Source organism: Brachionichthys hirsutus, chromosome 7 (assembly GCF_040956055.1).
Source record: "Brachionichthys hirsutus isolate HB-005 chromosome 7, CSIRO-AGI_Bhir_v1, whole genome shotgun sequence".
NCBI classification, from domain to species: Eukaryota; Metazoa; Chordata; class Actinopteri; order Lophiiformes; family Brachionichthyidae; genus Brachionichthys; species Brachionichthys hirsutus.
The window spans coordinates 964,363-984,125 of record NC_090903.1 but is presented as its reverse complement, the minus strand read 5'-3'; the positions used below and the strand labels follow the sequence as shown (position 1 = coordinate 984,125).

Below are 19,763 nucleotides of genomic sequence, written 5' to 3'. Positions count from 1 at the left end.
CCGTAGTCCAAGCCCCGCTCGGTGGTTGCTTAGCAACGCTCCGAGAACACAAACGCGGACGCTTTGAAACACTGGTTCGGTTCCAACAGAATTATTGATCCTGAGATCTTTACATGTTTCTACGGAGCTGTGCGGGTCCGATGCGATAAAGTACTATCAAGCTAACGGAGGCTAGCGGAGGCTAACGGAGGCTAGCGGAGGCTAACGGAGGCTAACGGAGGCTAGCGGAGGTTAACGGAGGTTAACGGAGGCTAGCGGAGGCTAGCGGAGGCTAGCGGAGCAGCTCGGCCATGGAGGCGGATGTCCGTCACTACCTGCGCGCGGCCGCGGAGCAGCGAGGTCGGTCGTGTTTCATCTCGGGAACAGTATCGATGGAGACTGTGCGCATCACTGCGTGTGTGTGTGTGTGTGTGTGTGTGTGCGCGCGCGCAGATTGTGACGCTCTGCAGTCAGCCTACAGTTTGCTTGGAGCGGAGGCTCCGGCCGGCGGACACGCTCCGTGCGTTGCAGCGGAGCTGCGCGTCGTCTGCGCGGAGGTGGCGCTGCAGGTGAGGCGGGGGCGGGGCGGGGGCGGGGCCACGGACGAGTACGTGGAATAAACGGGTCCACGAGACCCGGATGAGAACGAGTCAACACGCGGAGCTAGTTTGAGTCTCTCTATCCGGCAACCCAAGAAAAACAGCTGACGTAATGACGTCACTTACGTCTCGGGAAGCACTCAGAGAGCACAGACCTCCCCCAAGCAGCTCACCCCCTCCTAACTGGATCTACACCGTCCACATGGTGATCTGGACCAGCACCAGAAGCTTCTAGATTGTTCTTGTATCTTTATACACCAACATGAAGAGTTAAAGTGGATCAGATTATTCCATATTCCACAAACGTCGGTGAATAATCATCCGATATGTTACGGAATATTTCAAACTGGTCCAGGATCCAGGATCTCTTCTGGATCAGCACCAACATCTGTTCCTGGTAACATTCCCAAACGTCCCTGAAGATTTGATCAGATCCGTCCGGAACGTTTTCAGTTGGACAGACAGACGCTGATTGCATCACCTCCGCCTTGGAGGAGGTCAATATGGAATAAAAAACCCAAAATATGATCAAAGGAAGATAATTAATCAAGAATGAAGACGGATCAGGAACAGGAGTCCAAGTCCTTCATGAGATGGGATCTGAGTGTGTCTTTGAGCATTGGTGGACACATCCCTGGTGGACACATTTATATATGATCACCTTTAAAAGTAACAGTGGAGAGATTTAACCCTTAACTGTCCACCCCAGCAGTAACGATTGACCGTGTGAGGGAAGCTCTGAAGAACCGAGGAGCAGGGATTCTACTGGACTGTATTCTTGTCCCCTGAGGGGACGCCACAACAAGACAACGTTCTCCACTTCACCCTGTCCTTTGCATCGTCCTCCCCAACACCAGCCACTCTCATGTCCTCCCTCACTACGTCCATGTCTCTTCTCCTGGGTCGTCCTCTAGCCCTGTCCTTTGCATCGTCCTCCCCAACACCAGCCACTCTCATGTCCTCCCTCACTACGTCCATGTCTCTTCTCCTGACTTTCTCTCTGACCTTGTCTCCAAATCGTCTAACCTTCACTGTCCCTCTTATTGTCTCATTTCTAATCCTGTCCAACCTGGACACTCCCAAGGAGAACCTCAGCATCTTCATCTCCTCCACTTCTAGCTCCGCCTCCTGTCTTTAGCTCAGAGACACTGTCTCTAAGCCGTCCATCATGGCTGTCCTCACCACTGTCTCTCAGCCGTCCATCATGGCTGTCCTCACCACTGTCTCTAAGCCGTCCATCATAGCTGTCCTCACCACTGTCTCTAAGCCGTCCATCATGGCTGTCCTCACCACTGTCTCTGAGCCGTCCATCATGGCTGTCCTCACCACTGTCTCTGAGCCGTCCATCATGGCTGTCCTCACCACTGTCTCTGAGCCGTCCATCATGGCTGTCCTCACCACTGTCTCTGAGCCGTCCATCATGGCTGTCCTCACCACTGTCTTGTAGCCCTTTCCCTTCACCCTCCCTTGAGCAAGGCAGCGTCCCGTGGGTTAACAACCCTGCTGCTGGTCGTTGTTAACCCACCGATCCGGTTCCTGACCCAACCCTCTGCATTTGTCCGGGCGTGGAACCGGCTCAAGGGAGAAGCAGGCAGTGCTACGTTAGCTCCTTTAGCTCCTGAAGGAGCTAACGTAGCACTGCTTTTGGCTGCTTTTGTGTGCTACAGTAGCACATATTGCTAGCAGGATGATCTAATGTGTGTCTCTGTTTCCAGCTCGGTTGTCTGGAGACTAGTGAGGCGTGTCTCAAGATGTACTTTGAAGGAACTCCATCCGTGAATCAGTTTTTGGGTCGAGCCTATCTCTGCCAGGGCCAGCTGAAGACCCCCCCAGGCATGGGACGCGTGGTAAGAGCAGTGCACTGCTCTCTCTCTCTCTCTCTCTCTCTCTCTCTCTCTCTCACACACACACAGGCGTACCGCCGCCGTGTCTACAGTCGCAGCGTAACGCTTCGCTGCTCATGTTCGGCAGTTCCTTTCATGTTCCTTTCATGTTCCTTTCATGTTCCTGACGTGACCAGTTGTCATGTCTCCGTTTGCTCTGGTTTCTATTTCAGGAAGACTTTGAAGAGGCTGTGTGGAATTTTCTGAAAGCAATGGAAATGTGGAAACAGAACCCAAGGTACGCTGCAGCGACACGGCGTCTTTAGCTTCGTAGCTTTGTTCTGTTCCTGTGGGGCGAGCGGACCGAGCTCTGTGGGGAACACCTGAACGAAGGTCTCCGGGGACAGCTCTCCATCCTGCTGCACAGACATATTCTGGAATCAGGGACTGATTTGCAAACATGAATGTTCCTTTCTTCACACTGATCCTTGATCGGCACTGGAACATGACCCGGATCCCACACAGGGCAGAGTCGTGTCTTCGTCTCTCCGGGTTCCGAGCGTCCCGTGGGTGCAGCAGAGCGCCGCCAGCGTTTAGGAGTTTGAAACCAGTTGCTCAAACATCTCAGCGTATGTTCTCCTGAAGTATTAAAGGCTACCTTTGAGCAGCGACCTTTAACCCCAAAGGGACTACATGTCTAATCCAGCCGTCCCAGACCCGTGCGGGGTATCCACACAGTTTCCTCAGAAGCAGACTCGTGAGAGACGTGTCCATGTCTCTGTTGAGGCTTACATGGACGTCTCTACGGCGTGGACACTGTCTCTGCGGTGTGGACACTGTCTCTACGGCGAGGACACTGTCTCTACGGCGTGGACACTGTCTCTACGGCGTGGACACTGTCTCTACGGCGAGGACACTGTCTCTGCGGCGTGGACACTGTCTCTACGGCGAGGACACTGTCTCTGCGGCGTGGACACTGTCTCTACGGCGAGGACACTGTCTCTACGGCGTGGACACTGTCTCTGCGGCGTGGACACTGTCTCTACGGCGAGGACACTGTCTCTACGGCGTGGACACTGTCTCTACGGCGTGGACACTGTCTCTACGGCGTGGACATGTCTCTACGGCGAGGACACTGTCTCTACGGCGAGGACACTGTCTCTACGGCGTGGACACTGTCTCTACGGCGAGGACACTGTCTCTACGGCGTGGACACTGTCTCTACGGCGAGGACACTGTCTCTACGGCGTGGACACTGTCTCTACGGCGAGGACACTGTCTCTACGGCGAGGACACTGTCTCCAAGGCGTGGACACTGTCTCTACGGCGAGGACACTGTCTCTACGGCGAGGACACTGTCTCCAAGGCGTGGACACTGTCTACGGCGAGGACACTGTCTCTACGGCATGGACACTGTCTCTACGGCGTGGACACTGTCTCTACGGCGAGGACACTGTCTCTACGGCGTGGACACTGTCTCTACGGCGAGGACACTGTCTCTACGGCGTGGACACTGTCTCTACGGCGTGGACACTGTCTCTACGGCGTGGACACTGTCTCTACGGCGAGGACACTGTCTCTACGGCATGGACACTGTCTCTACGGCGAGGACACTGTCTCTACGGCATGGACACTGTCTCTGCGGCGTGGACACTGTCTCTGCGGCGTGGACACTGTCTCTACGGCGTGGACACTGTCTCTACGGCGAGGACACTGTCTCTGCTGCGTGGACACTGTCTCTACGGCGTGGACACTGTCTCTACGGCGAGGACACTGTCTCTACGGCGAGGACACTGTCTCTACGGCGAGGACACTGTCTCTGCTGCGTGGACACTGTCTCTACGGCGTGGACACTGTCTCTACGGCGAGGACACTGTCTCTACGGCGAGGACACTGTCTCTACGGCGTGGACACTGTCTCTACGGCGTGGACACTGTCTCTGCGGCGTGGACACTGTCTCTACGGCGAGGACACTGTCTCTACGGCGTGGACACTGTCTCTACGGCGTGGACACTGTCTCTGCTGCGTGGACACTGTCTCTACGGCGTGGACACTGTCTCTACGGCGTGGACACTGTCTCTACGGCGTGGACACTGTCTCTACGGCGTGGACACTGTCTCTGCGGCGTGGACACTGTCTCTGCGGCGTGGACACTGTCTCTACGGCGTGGACACTGTCTCTACGGCGTGGACACTGTCTCTACGGCATGGACACTGTCTCTATGGCGTGGACACTGTCTCTGCGGCGTGGACACTGTCTCCAGGTCCTGTCAGTAACTGGTCTCGTCTTGCTGCTTCTTACAGATCCCACTTCCTCGTGTTCAATGCCTCGGTGCTGTACTTCCAGGCGGTGCGCCCCCTGCTGGGGCCAGGCCGCCGCCGCCACCTTGTCTCCTCCCTCAGGGCGGTGGTTCAAAGCCTGGAGGACGTGGCGGACCGGGACCACAGCTGGAGGGCGGAGCTCATGATGCAAGTAGCCCACGCAGAGGACTGGTCCTCATGAATGTGTCCTGATTCCGTCCACTTGTGTTTGTGGCGTATCCGGGTCAGTGTGGTCCCCAGCCATTAGAATACGAGTAGAATGCAGTACAAGTACACAGCATGGTAGACTATCTTGTTGTGTTACTTGTCATTGGTTGTCCATGCAGGGACCGATCGATCCATACTGTTGTGTTTTAGAGTCACGTTGTTCTCCTTGCTCGTCTTGGTCTGCGCTGCCCCCTTTAGGCTCCTCGTGGAATGTCTCGTGGATTCCGGCTTACTGAAGGAAGCTGCAACGTTTGCCAGAGTCACAGAGGAATTCCTCGTTTCGCACACGCCACAGCTTCTCCCGGGACTCTTCAGGTTACAGGTAAGGGGGAGGGGCCAGAGCCAAGGACAGCCAAAACATGGTTCTCATTCGTGTTTATTCATTATTTTATTCATTTATTTAACAGGGACATGTACATGAATAAAACTGAGCTGTAAATGCGCCAGGATTAACCAGGAGGCTGATTTCCAGCTCGCGTCCCTGGACAGATGTTACGAGTCACCCTAAAAGGATCAAAATAATTCCACTCTAAACTCACACATCAAAGTACCGTAGTAACAACATCAATAAAAGCTCCTAATGAAATATTAACCTTACTAAAATGGAGCATAAAGATGAGCAAATACATTAAACACGTTAAAATAGCAGCCTTAAATAGTGAGAGGCAGCAGATCACAGCTAGAGGTGCTGATTGAGCTCTGACTGACGCGCTGTTCCAGAATGGGGCTGATCTATTCTCACACTTGATCAAAGAGGCCTTTGATGGTCGGTGACTAACAGTCGTCCTCTGCTCTGCTCGTTGAGGTGCAGCACAAGCTGGCAGAGGACGCCGTCCTCCTGGAACGGAGCAGGAGCAGCACGAGCCTCGCCGTCATTCACAAAATGCAAACACTTCAAAGGTACGGAAGCTCTTTCTGGATTCCTCCATCTGCTTTCGTGATGTTTGCTCGTGTACAAGAATACGGTGTAGTGGTTAGCGCTGTCGCCTCACAGCAGGAAGGTCCCGGGTACGAATCTGTGTTCTCTCCACGTGGGCTTTCTCCGGGTTCTGGTGTGTGCGTGAACGGCGGTGTGTCTCTCTGTGGCCCCCCGATGCCGGATTGATTACGCATTCATATACACGTACATATACACGTATATACACGTACATATACACGTATATACACGTATATACACGTACATATACACGTATATACACGTACATATACACGTATATACACGTATATATACACGTATATACACGTATATACACATACATATACACGTATATACACGTACATATACACGTACATATACACGTATATATACACGTATATACACGTACATATACACGTACATATACACGTACATATACACGTATATACACGTACATATACACGTATATATACACGTACATATACACGTATATACACGTACATATACACGTATATACACGTACATATACACGTACATATACACGTATATATACACGTATATACACGTATATACACGTACATATACACGTATATACACGTACATATACACGTATATACACGTATATATACACGTATATACACGTATATACACGTACATATACACGTATATACACGTATATATACACGTATATACACGTACATATACACGTATATACACGTATATACACGTACATATACACGTATATACACGTATATATACACGTATATACACGTACATATACACGTATATACACGTATATATACACGTATATACACGTATATACACGTACATATACACGTATATACACGTACATATACACGTACATATACACGTATATACACATACATATACACGTATATACACGTACATATACACGTACATATACACGTATATACACGTACATATACACGTACATATACACGTATATACACGTACATATACACGTACATATACACATATATACACGTATTCTGCTTTGTTTGTAGCAGAATGGAAGACGGTTCTGACGATGTTTCAACTAAAGAGGAGCTGGAACACGTTTTCCATCTGCTGGTGGACCAAACATCCAGGAAGCCAGCGGAGCCAGCGGAGCCAGCGGAGCCAGCGGAGCCCAGCCCCCGACGGCCGGCTGACAGGTGTCCTCTGGCGCTCTCTAGCGCTCTCTAGCCTCTCTGGCGCTCTCTAGCCTCTCTAGCGCTCTCTAGCGCTCTCTAGCGCTCTCTAGCCTCTCTAGCCTCTCTAGCGCTCTCTAGCGCTCTCTAGCCTCTCTAGCCTCTCTAGCCTCTCTAGCCTCTCTAGCCTCTCTAGCGCTCTCTAGCGCTCTCTAGCCTCTCTAGCGCTCTCTAGCCTCTCTAGCGCTCTCTAGCGCTCTCTAGCGCTCTCTAGCCTCTCTAGCGCTCTCTAGCCTCTCTAGCCTCTCTAGCGCTCTCTAGCGCTCTCTAGCCTCTCTAGCCTCTCTAGCGCTCTCTAGCGCTCTCTAGCGCTCTCTAGCCTCTCTAGCGCTCTCTAGCCTCTCTAGCCTCTCTAGCGCTCTCTAGCGCTCTCTAGCCTCTCTAGCCTCTCTAGCGCTCTCTAGCGCTCTCTAGCGCTCTCTAGCCTCTCTAGCGCTCTCTAGCCTCTCTAGCCTCTTTAGCGCTCTCTAGCCTCTCTAGCGCTCTCTAGCCTCTCTAGCGCTCTCTAGCCTCTCTAGCCTCTCTAGCGCTCTCTAGCCTCTCTAGCCTCTTTAGCGCTCTCTAGCCTCTCTAGCGCTCTCTAGCCTCTCTAGCCTCTCTAGCCTCTCCCTGCACGGCTCAGGCTACTGCCCTGAATGTTCTGAGCTTTGGACCTTGTGCTTTATCTCACCTTCACAGAGCTGCCTTCCTCCTGGAGTTAGCCGCGCTGGCGTTGCTAGCGAAGCATCACCAAGTAGCCGCCGGCTGTTTGAAGGAGCTCAAGTCGGCGGGAGAGGCTGTGAGTGGACGGTTTTCCTTTGAGACCTCATGGCTCCATGTTCTAAGTGCAATAAAAGACCCCCCCCCCCCCCCATAAACAAGCACTAGCCGGTGCAGAGATCAGTTAGCTGAGCACATGCTCAAGAGCTAAAGGGGCCGTGGCTTTGAACTGGGATGGAGAACAGACCTGCACCAAGCTAGCATCGTGATCAGAAGCTACAATAAAACCAGGGACAGCGAGGGTGCTGCTCAGAGTAACGGAGGGAGTGAAACGGAGGCACGCATTGTGGAAAAAGTTAATAAAATGTTAATAAAATGTTATAAAAATGTTCATAAAATCTGATTTGGTGGTTTCGGGTCGTTACCAACCCAAAAACGATTAAACTAAACATTCCAGTCAATCCTGCGTACTTTGGGTAGTTCTGAGAGCAAGTAATGAAACATGGCAGCGCTGTCCTGCAGCATCTGAGACAGAAAAGAGGGACGCTGTCCTGCAGCATCTGAGACAGAAAAGAGGGACGCTGTCCTGCAGCATCTGAGACAGAAAAGAGGGACGCTGTCCTGCAGCATCTGAGACAGAAATGAGAGACGCTGTCCTGCAGCATCTGTTTGAGACAGAAATGAGGGACGCTGTCCTGCAGCATCTGTTTGAGACAGAAATGAGAGACGCTGTCCTGCAGCATCTGTTTGAGACAGAAATGAGGGACGCTGTCCTGCAGCATCTGTTTGAGACAGAAATGAGGGACGCTGTCCTGCAGCATCTGTTTGAGACAGAAATGAGGGACGCTGTCCTGCAGCATCTGTTTGAGACAGAAATGAGAGACGCTGTCCTGCAGCATCTGTTTGAGACAGAAATGAGGGACGCTGTCCTGCAGCATCTGTTTGAGACAGAAATGAGGGACGCTGTCCTGCAGCATCTGTTTGAGACAGAAATGAGGGACGCTGTCCTGCAGCATCTGAGACAGAAATGAGGGACGCTGTCCTGCAGCATCTGTGTGAGACAGAAATGAGGGACGCTGTCCTGCAGCATCTGCTTGAGACAGAAATGAGGGACGCTGTCCTGCAGCATCTGTTTGAGACAGAAATGAGGGACGCTGTCCTGCAGCATCTGTTTGAGACAGAAATGAGGGACGCTGTCCTGCAGCATCTGTTTGAGACAGAAATGAGGGACGCTGTCCTGCAGCATCTGTTTGAGACAGAAATGAGGGACGCTGTCCTGCAGCATCTGTGTGAGACAGAAATGAGGGACGCTGTCCTGCAGCAATAAGGTAGAATATCGGACCTTTAAATGCTAATGTAACAAAAAGGAACAAATATTTGAAATGAAAACAACAAAACAACTTTATCTGCAGATCAAGATCCACCTCTTTCAGTCCGTCTCCTGCTCAGCAGTAGACGATGGACAATATATATATATATATATATATGTATGTAGAAATAAATAGCAATGCAGTATACTCAGAATTGAACGATCTCATCTCATTCAATGCTGATGCTTCAAATCATGTATTTGTCTTTTAGAGCTTTGGCCAACGAATAACGATGGAATGTGTCACCTGTGAAATGAATCTCCTGAAGAGAGAGACAAAGACGGAGGACGAGTCCAACGCCGGCGTGGAGGTGCTCAGTCTCATGTTCGATAAGCAGCGAAACGCAACAGTGTGAATATGGTCTCTGATTCAATGTGGACCATCTGGAATGTCCCCTCATGTCCCCTCCATTGTCCTCCCTTCAGGACCAGTCCATTGCCTAAAGGGAGCCACGACTACGATGGCATGCTAGCTCTAACTATGAGATTAAAATATCTACATTTGTTACGTGTTTGGATCAACTTATTCTGCATCCATTGTTGTTTACGTCACAATGCATTCTGGGTGTGACATCAGATGCGTATGTCTGAGCTGTGATTGGAGCAGCTAGCGAGCTAACAGCGGGCTTCTAGTGTTAGAGTTAAGGGAGTTAACCCCGGGGGGGGGGGGGGGGGCTCAGCCATGGACGGATCTCCCCTGTGTCCCCCAACCCCGGATAGGGGACAAGAACAGGAAGGGTCATCAGAGGGAACATGCGTTTGGTTCTAGTCCTCGTTTATACCAGGCTCATCGATGAGCTCTCTGATCTGAGGGCAATGAAAGTCCTTGAATGCATCGGAGCTAAAATGACCAGCCCCCAGCCGCGGGTCTTTGGGCAGCTGATCTCTTTCCCCCCCCCCCCCTGTTTTCTGAACTTACTTTCATGAGGAAAGCTATGGAGGCGTACCTCGCTTTCAGGATTCCCTTTAGACTGGAAACTACAAAATGCTGTGCAGTGCGGCCTTTAGTTTGGATTCGCAGACTTGTTGTTGCGTTGCCTTGCGTTGCGTTGCGTTGCCTTGCGTTGCGTTGCCTTGCGTTGCGTTGCCTTGCGTTGCGTTGCCTTATTGGGGGGGCTGCGGCTCAGTCGGCAGAGAGGCTCGTCCAGTGATCACTGGAGTGTGAATGGGTGAACGCGAGGCCAAATTGTAACGCTCTATGGCACCATGACGGTGGAGAAACGCTATAAAGTGCAGCCCATTGCTTATGTTTGCTGTGCATAGCTGGGCTGCAGCCATCTGACGTCATCTACCCAGAATGCATTGTGCACGAGAAAACATGGCGGCCCCCATGCATCAATTTATGTTGTAAACAAACAGATTTTATAGCTTATAAGAAATGTTGTTATATTTGTGTTTACATCGAGGTCTGTGGCTGCATCTTTAGACCAATCAGGGTTCCCTTTAAGCGATTGGTGTATCTGGAATATTTCAAATATCCCAACCACAGTCTGTTAAAAAGAAATTCACCTTGAATCTTGAGGCAAGAAGGATCGTGTACCGTATTTTCCGGACTATACGTTGCTGAGTATAAGTATAAGTCGCTCTTCTTTGGGAAGTTATTTTGCGCAAGCAAAAACAAAACACTTTCAGTGTCGTAAGCACAACAATCTAAAAGCGTTTTTATTTGATTATATCTTAATGTCAGCGGTGGATTTTCTTTTGTTCAGACAAAGACAGTATTTACCGTAAGTTCTTTTTCATTCCTGACAAAAGAAAATCCACTTCTTCATCCTCGGAGTACCTTCTGAACGATTCCTCCAACTCTGGGTGAAGATGAAGCGCCGTGTCTCCAGACTCACCCCCACACCCAGTCTCCAGAAATCACCCCCACCCAGTCTCCAGAAATCACCCCCACACCCAGTCTCCAGAAATCACCCCCACACCCAGTCTCCAGACTCACCCCCACACCCAGTCTCCAGACTCACCCCCACACCCAGTCTCCAGAAATCACCCCCACACCCAGTCTCCAGAAATCACCCCCACACCCAGTCTCCAGACTCACCCCCACACCCAGTCTCCAGAAATCACCCCCACACCCAGTCTCCAGAAATCACCCCCACACCCAGTCTCCAGACTCACCCCCACACCCAGTCTCCAGACTCACCCCCACCCAGTCTCCAGAAATCACCCCCACACCCAGTCTCCAGAAATCACCCCCACACCCAGTCTCCAGAAATCACCCCCACACCCAGTCTCCAGAAATCACCCCCACACCCAGTCTCCAGAAATCACCCCCACACCCAGTCTCCAGAAATCACCCCCACACCCAGTCTCCAGACTCACCCCCACACCCAGTCTCCAGACTCACCCCCACCCAGTCTCCAGAAATCACCCCCACACCCAGTCTCCAGAAATCACCCCCACACCCAGTCTCCAGAAATCACCCCCACACCCAGTCTCCAGAAATCACCCCCACCCAGTCTCCAGAAATCACCCCCACACCCAGTTACCCTAAACATACTTCAGTCAGAGCCGAGCACAGCTCAGGGTTTACTGTGCAAAGTCAAACCAGCCACACTACGAACAAGGTGCAACTTACGGTCCGGAATATGTCTCATGTTCTCATGTTCTCATGTTGTAGATGCAGCATTGGCAGCATGAATCCTCTGTAAATGAATCCATGAGTGTGAGTGTTGTGCAGATATTGCTACAGGACACAATCTGTTGTTGCCCCACAGGCCCAACTGAAGGAGCTCCACCAGCTGGATCGGTGGCTGCAGACTGCAGTGAGGGGGGGGGACCCTGCGGCCATGCAGGCCGTGTGTGCGACCGCATGGAGCGTCTGTCTGCCCCTGCTGCAGCCTGACCTCAGGAAATGCGTCAAGATACCTTTGCTCAAAGTCGCCCAAGTACTTGAAGACATTCAAAGGTTTGCTGCTTCTTCAAATTCAGCATAAAATAGCTACAATTCAATATGAGAAATGGATGCTTCATTTAGGAAATAAAATAGCTACAATTCAATATGAGAAATGGATGCTTCATTTAGGAAATAAAATAGCTACAATTCAACATGAGAAATGGATGCTTCATTTAGGAAATAAAGTAGCTACAATTCAATATGAGAAATGGATGCTTCATTTAGGAAATAAAATAGCTACAATTCAAAATGAGAAATGGATGCTTCATTTAGGAAATAAAATAGCTACAATTCAATATGAGAAATGGATGCTTCATTTAGGAAATAAAATAGCTACAATTCAAAATGAGAAATGGATGCTTCATTTAGGAAATAAAATAGCTACAATTCAAAATGAGAAATGGATGCTTCATTTAGGAAATAAAATAGCTACAATTCAACATGAGAAATGGATGCTTCATTTAGGAAATAAAATAGCTACAATTCAACATGAGAAATGGATGCTTCATTTAGGAAATAAAGTAGCTACAATTCAACATGAGATATGGATGCTTCATTTAGGAAATAAAATAGCTACAATTCAAAATGAGAAATGGATGCTTCATTTAGGAAATAAAATAGCTACAATTCAATATGAGAAATGGATGCTTCATTTAGGAAATAAAATAGCTACAATTCAACATGAGAAATGGATGCTTCATTTAGGAAATAAAATAGCTACAATTCAACATGAGAAATGGATGCTTCATTTAGGAAATAAAGTAGCTACAATTCAACATGAGATATGGATGCTTCATTTAGGAAATAAAATAGCTACAATTCAATATGAGAAATGGATGCTTCATTTAGGAAATAAAATAGCTACAATTCAAAATGAGAAATGGATGCTTCATTTAGGAAATAAAATAGCTACAATTCAAAATGAGAAATGGATGCTTCATTTAGGAAATAAAATAGCTACAATTCAAAATGAGAAATGGATGCTTCATTTAGGAAATAAAATAGCTACAATTCAATATGAGAAATGGATGCTTCATTTAGGAAATAAAATAGCTACAATTCAACATGAGAAATGGATGCTTCATTTAGGAAATAAAATAGCTACAATTCAATATGAGAAATGGATGCTTCATTTAGGAAATAAAATAGCTACAATTCAATATGAGAAATGGATGCTTCATTTAGGAAATAAAATAGCTACAATTCAATATGAGAAATGGCTGCTTCATTTAGGAAATAAAATAGCTACAATTCAATATGAGAAATGGATGCTTCATTTAGGAAATAAAATAGCTACAATTCAATATGAGAAATGGATGCTTCATTTAGGAAGTAAAATAGCTACAATTCAATATGAGAAATGGATGTTTCACTAACGAAATAAAATAGCTACAATTCAATATGAGAAATGGCTGCTTCATTTAGGAAATAAAATAGCTACAATTCAATATGAGAAATGGATGCTTCATTTAGGAAATAAAATAGCTACAATTCAATATGAGAAATGGATGCTTCATTTAGGAAATAAAATAGCTACAATTCAATATGAGAAATGGATGCTTCATTTAGGAAATAAAATAGCTACAATTCAATATGAGAAATGGATGCTTCATTTAGGAAATAAAATAGCTACAATTCAATATGAGAAATGGATGCTTCATTTAGGAAATAAAATAGCTACAATTCAATATGAGAAATGGATGCTTCATTTAGGAAATGAAATAGCTACAATTCAAAATGAGAAATGGATGCTTCATTTAGGAAATAAAATAGCTACAATTCAATATGAGAAATGGATGCTTCACTTAGGAAATGAAATAGCTACAATTCAATATGAGAAATGGATGCTTCATTTAGGAAATAAAATAGCTACAATTCAAAATGAGAAATGGATGCTTCATTTAGGAAATAAAATAGCTACAATTCAAAATGAGAAATGGATGCTTCATTTAGGAAATAAAATAGCTACAATTCAATATGAGAAATGGATGCTTCATTTAGGAAATAAAATAGCTACAATTCAATATGAGAAATGGATGCTTCACTTAGGAAATGAAATAGCTACAATTCAATATGAGAAATGGATGCTTCATTTAGGAAATAAAATAGCTACAATTCAAAATGAGAAATGGATGCTTCATTTAGGAAATAAAATAGCTACAATTCAAAATGAGAAATGGATGCTTCATTTAGGAAATAAAATAGCTACAATTCAAAATGAGAAATGGATGCTTCATTTAGGAAATAAAATAGCTACAATTCAAAATGAGAAATGGATGCTTCATTTAGGAAATAAAATAGCTACAATTCAATATGAGAAATGGATGCTTCATTTAGGAAATAAAATAGCTACAATTCAAAATGAGAAATGGATGCTTCATTTAGGAAATAAAATAGCTACAATTCAAAATGAGAAATGGATGCTTCATTTAGGAAATAAAATAGCTACAATTCAAAATGAGAAATGGATGCTTCATTTAGGAAATAAAATAGCTACAATTCAAAATGAGAAATGGATGCTTCATTTAGGAAGATACGGGCTAAAAACATGAACGTAAGTGTCGGTGCAGAAAAAACTAAAACCATCCAGACTTGAGAAAATGAAGACAAATGTCACACCGAACCAGTCAGCCAATCAGGAAACCAGTCAGTAAAATAAACTCACCATCATTAACGGCTGGTTTCGTTGAGTCGGAAAAAAACCAACAACTTAAAAACAGAGCTTCAAAGATGACTCATCAAATTCAAGAATGGTCATCATGAACCTTTCTGCCTTTAAAAAGATGAAAGCACGGACACAACTGTACACAGAATCATATATGTATATGTATATACAGTAATACCTTCACATACGAGTATAATTCGTTCCTGGACAGACCTCGTAACTCAAATCACTCGTATGTCAAGTTCATTTTTCCCATATAAAAATAACTAAAAACAATTTAATCTGTTCCGTTCCGGCAGTCAAATCAACGGTGAAAAAAAACCTTTTTAATTGCTATAAAGATATGGTATTACTGTAGTATAAAAGGTGGTTTTATGATGAGCTTTACCTTCGAGACAGACGAGAGCGGCTAACGGCGGTGAGCAGTGTGAGTAGGAGGGAGGGGAAAGAGTTGGACGGTACTTAGACACTTTATACAGTAATTGTACCTTACAGGTACTCGTACATAAACTTTGTGGAAGGCTTTGTGTTCTTGATAGCATCCTTCTGTTGAGGATTGTACACATCGTCGATGTACTCCGCTGCTACTGGTGTACCAAAGCCCTTACCATGTTGATGCATAATTTCCTGCTTCATCTCCATCGTCATCATCGTCTTTTCTTCTCACCGCCATCTGTACAACTCGCTTTCTGTTAACCCATCACATATAAGCAATACTCACAGATAATAAATAAATACACATAAATAATGGGAACACAACAGTGTGCTTGGAGCACGCGCAGCGCTCAGCCATTTAGCAGCAACATCTGGAAGTTGCTCGTGTCTCAAAGTAAAATGTTGCTTGCGGGTTGGCTCGTGTCTCGGAACACTCCTATTTCAAAGTGCTCATATGTCAAGGTATTACTGTATATATTCAAATTACTGTTGTCGCGCCCCCCCGGGCGGGAGGGTGTCTCCTTCAAGCCTGGGTCCTCTACCGGAGGCCTGGGAGCTTGAGGATCTTAGCTGTCCCTCGGACTGCACTCTTCTTGAGGGAGATGTCGGCCCCTAGTGCCCCGATCACTACTGGAGCCATGCACCCAGCTTGGGGGTTATTGCCACTCGTGCCCCAATCATTACTGGAGCCATGCACCCAGCTTTGGGGTTATTGCCCCTAGTGCCCCAATCATTACTGGAGCCATGCACCCAGCTTTGGGGTTATTGCCCCTAGTGCCCCGATCACTACTGGAGCCATGCACCCAGCTTGGGGGTTATTGCCCCTAGTGCCCCAATCATTACTGGAGCCATGCACCCAGCTTGGGGGTTATTGCCCCTCGTGCCCCAATCATTACTGGAGCCATGCACCCAGCTTGGGGGTTATTGCCCCTCGTGCCCCAATCACTACTGGAGCCATGCATCCAGCTTGGGGGTTATTGCCCCTTGTGCCCCAATCATTATTGGAGCCATGCACCCAGCTTGGGGGTTATTGCCCCTATTGCCCCAATCACTACTGGAGCCATGCACCCAGCTTGGGGGTTATTGCCCCTAGTGCCCCAATCACTACTGGAGCCATGCATCCAGCTTTGGGGTTATTGCCCCTAGTGCCCCAATCACTACTGGAGTCATGCACCCAGCTTGGGGGTTATTGCCCCTAGTGCCCCAATCACTGCTGGAGCCATGCATCCAGCTTGGGGGTTATTGCCCCTAGTGCCCCAATCACTACTGGAGCCATGCGCCCAGCTTGGGGGTTACTGCCCCTAGTACCCCAATCACTACTGGAGTCATGCACCCAGCTTGGGGGTTATTGCCCCTACTGCCCCCATCACTACTGGAGCCACGGTTGCCTCCACACCCAAATGTTTTCCAGCTCTTCCTTCACCTCTTGGTGTTTCTCCAGGTTTTGGTGTTCTTTCTTCCTGATGTTCTGTCACGCTGGATTGCTACGTCCATCACTACCGCTGTCTTCTGATGTTTATCCACCACCACCACCACCATGTCAGGCTGGTTGGACATCACCAGTTTGTTCATGTGGATCTGGACGTCCCACAGGATCTTGGCTTGACTGTTCTCGACCCCCTTTGGAGGTGTCCTCCATCTTGACTCTGGGGTCTCCAGTCCGTACTCGGTACAGATGTTCCTGCACACTATGCTACCTGGTTGTGTCGTTCCATGCATGCCTTGCCTGCCAGCATCTTACCCCCTGCTGTGATGTGCTGCACTGTCTCAGGGGCTTCTTTGCACAGCCTGCACCTGAGGTCCTGTCTGGTGTGGTCCACCCCGGTCTCTATTGATCTTGTGTTTAGAGCCTGTTCTTGTCCTCCCATGATGAGTGCCTTAGTCCTGCCTTTCAGTCCTGCCTTTTCCAGCCACTGGTCGGTCTTTCCCATGTCATTCCGAGGTATCACGTGAAAGGTCTTGCCTCAGGTTCCCACTGAGCCATCCAGCTGCATATATCTATTCTGTATTTTGCCGACTATAAGCCGACACGTGTCCCCCCATGCTTTGAACCCTGCGGCTTTAACAACAATGCAACTAATTTATTGATTTCTACAGGTTAAAAATGACGGCAATACATTTAGCCTCTTCACATCAGACCAATGAAACACACTCACTAAATCCTTCAGTCATTTTACGCGTCATGCACACACAGCCTGTTTAGCAGTACGCCTATGGCATAAATAAAAGCATTCATTTAATTAAAAAGTTAAAAGGAAAAGAAAATATTTACGTCTAAATATCTCATGTTACAACGTGGACACTTATAGACAGGTGCAGCGTATATATGTATAAAATATTTTTACATTTAGTGGGTGCGCTTAACAATGCGGAACATATATTCTTCTTTGCACCTATATTAACAATGTTGTAGATTGTAATCAACAAAAATCACATTATTATGAGTTTTGTTTGCCATTTTTTCCAACCTGCAAATTATTATTTTTTTAAGTGTTGTATCTCCAAAGACGTGTAATTCAGGAGAATTGATCCATCCAAAGTTTCCATCGTGTATGAATTTGTGCGTGAACGGTTGTCTCTCTCTGTGTGGCCCAGTGATGCGCTGGCGACTCATTCTGGGTGTGCCCCGTCTCTCGGTGGATGTGATGATGGAAGTGCTTGTGTCTTACTTTCACAGTACGCTGCTGGAGATGCGCTGTCAGATCCGCTCCGAGCTGGCAGCGATTGAGGAGGAGGAGGGCTGCCTCGAGGCGTCGTTGACTCACCTCCAGAAAGCCACGCAGCTGGACAACGGAACGCAACACGGTCGCCTGGCGGCAGCGTTCCATCGCCTGCAGCTCAGAAGGGCCGTTCACCACATGCCATCCCAGGCCGAAGACAAAGCCGCCATGCTTCTTCAGCAGGTTTTCATTCTATCTGTGTCAACGTGACATCTTACAATTCCAGAAAGCTGGAAAATGCAAGATAATGTAACTGTACACATGAAGAGGAGAAGAGAACGGCATCATTGCATGTTCACGGCAAACACATCCGCTTTCCAGTTGTATGCCAGACTGTTTGGATGTCTGACAGGCAGAATTATCACATCATCCGGTCCGAAAGACAACCTTTGGCTCTCTTTCTCAGGTGAGGGACGGGAAACCCCAAGACAGGACGGATGTTCGTCCCATTTTGGTTGCTGTTGGTGTCCTTTTAGCATCCGATGATTTCCAAATGGCGCTTGATGCAGACAGCAGCCCCCAAAGTACAAATTATTTTTGTATTTTCTAAGCAACTTATCTGCACTAGGAATCATGCATTTCACTAAAATCACCTGCATCGACGTTTATTGGCACATGCCACTCCCACATGCGGGTTTGAAAGCTCAAGTTTATCACCAAGGCAGAGGAGCGTTTAGGCCTAAAGTTTATGCTGATTGATCAATCGCTCCTTTGTCTTTTTGTAGCACGTTTTTGTTATTTGCCTAATCTAATTCCACTTTTGTCTGTATGTGCTGCTTACTTTCACAGTTCCTTTTTCTTACAGGAAAGGCTTCATATGAGACTGTCATTGTGCAACGTGATGGACAGTTACTCAAAGTTCTATCAATCACAAAAATGTCATTTGATCCTAAAGAGTTGTGAAATGGAACAAGTAGACTTCTGTTGTACAGTTTGATTGATGAGAGGAAAGGAAGCAAACTTTGACCTGTGTCTGGTGTTCCAACAACGGTTTAGGTCGTCCTGGGTCCGGACCGGCGGCGGCCAGGCACCTGCCCATACAAGGAGCTCATGCGAGCAACATGAACAGGTGCGTGCTTGTCTTTGAGGGTTCACATCTGTTGATGGTGACCGTTGCAGAGTGACCAAGCTGTACGGCAGTTTGATGAACACATGATAAATATTCATTCAACGCAAAGGAAAGATGCAAAGAGCAAGAGAACTAAAACACTACTCTGAGTGTAAAGATGATTCAAGAAAAAACTAAGGGCTGATGGAATTCCAAGGGAAAGTGCCAAACAAAAGAAACAACAAATAAACATAAATTATATAGTGATGAAAACTACTAAAAGTGCTAAAAGTGCAGAGCAGACATTTTGATGCGAGGAGAGCTCAAGGCTTGGGACCAAACAAGGATCAGCATTAAATACGCAATGGTCTCATCATTCATTTGTATTTACCATTGCTGGTATTGAGCACATTATATGTGGACTGGGGGACAGTCGACGTCCGGTGAGAACCCAAGAGCCCGACAGGAAAAGGGGAATCCAGAAACTGAGCTTTATTGTTAGGAACGACGTTCATCAGCGTCTGCCTTCGTGTGGCATTGACCCCTCCCTGAGTGATGGAAGCAGAGATACGACTGTTACTCTTGATAGTTGCTTGGATGGCTTCACCCCCATTAACTTGCAGCAACTAAGTGTGGCTGTTGCCTCATCTAAACTGTGCACTTGTCTCTTAGACCCGGTCCCAACTAAGCTACTTAAAGAAGTCTTCCCCTCAATCAGTATTGCTTTGCTAAATACGATTAATCTATCTTTACTCACAGGCTATGTACCCAAGTCTTTAAAACAGCAGTCATTAAACCGCTTCTCAAAAAACCAACATTGGATCCTGATGTCTCGGCTAACTATCGGCCAATTTCAAACCTTCCATTCCTGT

At 47.2% G+C, this 19,763-nt stretch overlaps 1 protein-coding gene across 1 annotated transcript in view; it reads left to right on the top strand.

Annotated features, from left to right (window-relative positions):
- Positions 1–290: 290 nt before the first annotated feature.
- LOC137895978 (cilia- and flagella-associated protein 46) overlaps positions 291–19,763 on the top strand; it is a 73,686-nt gene continuing 54,213 nt past the window's right edge. Inside the window, 14 exon segments of the mRNA XM_068741506.1 lie at positions 291–339; positions 511–548; positions 2,294–2,425; positions 2,635–2,699; positions 4,705–4,869; positions 5,128–5,251; positions 5,735–5,829; positions 6,871–7,020; positions 7,735–7,834; positions 9,337–9,435; positions 11,845–12,035; positions 17,801–18,026; positions 18,250–18,367; positions 18,840–18,912. Of these exon segments, the coding sequence (XP_068597607.1) occupies positions 291–339; positions 511–548; positions 2,294–2,425; positions 2,635–2,699; positions 4,705–4,869; positions 5,128–5,251; positions 5,735–5,829; positions 6,871–7,020; positions 7,735–7,834; positions 9,337–9,435; positions 11,845–12,035; positions 17,801–18,026; positions 18,250–18,367; positions 18,840–18,912 (1,625 nt within the window).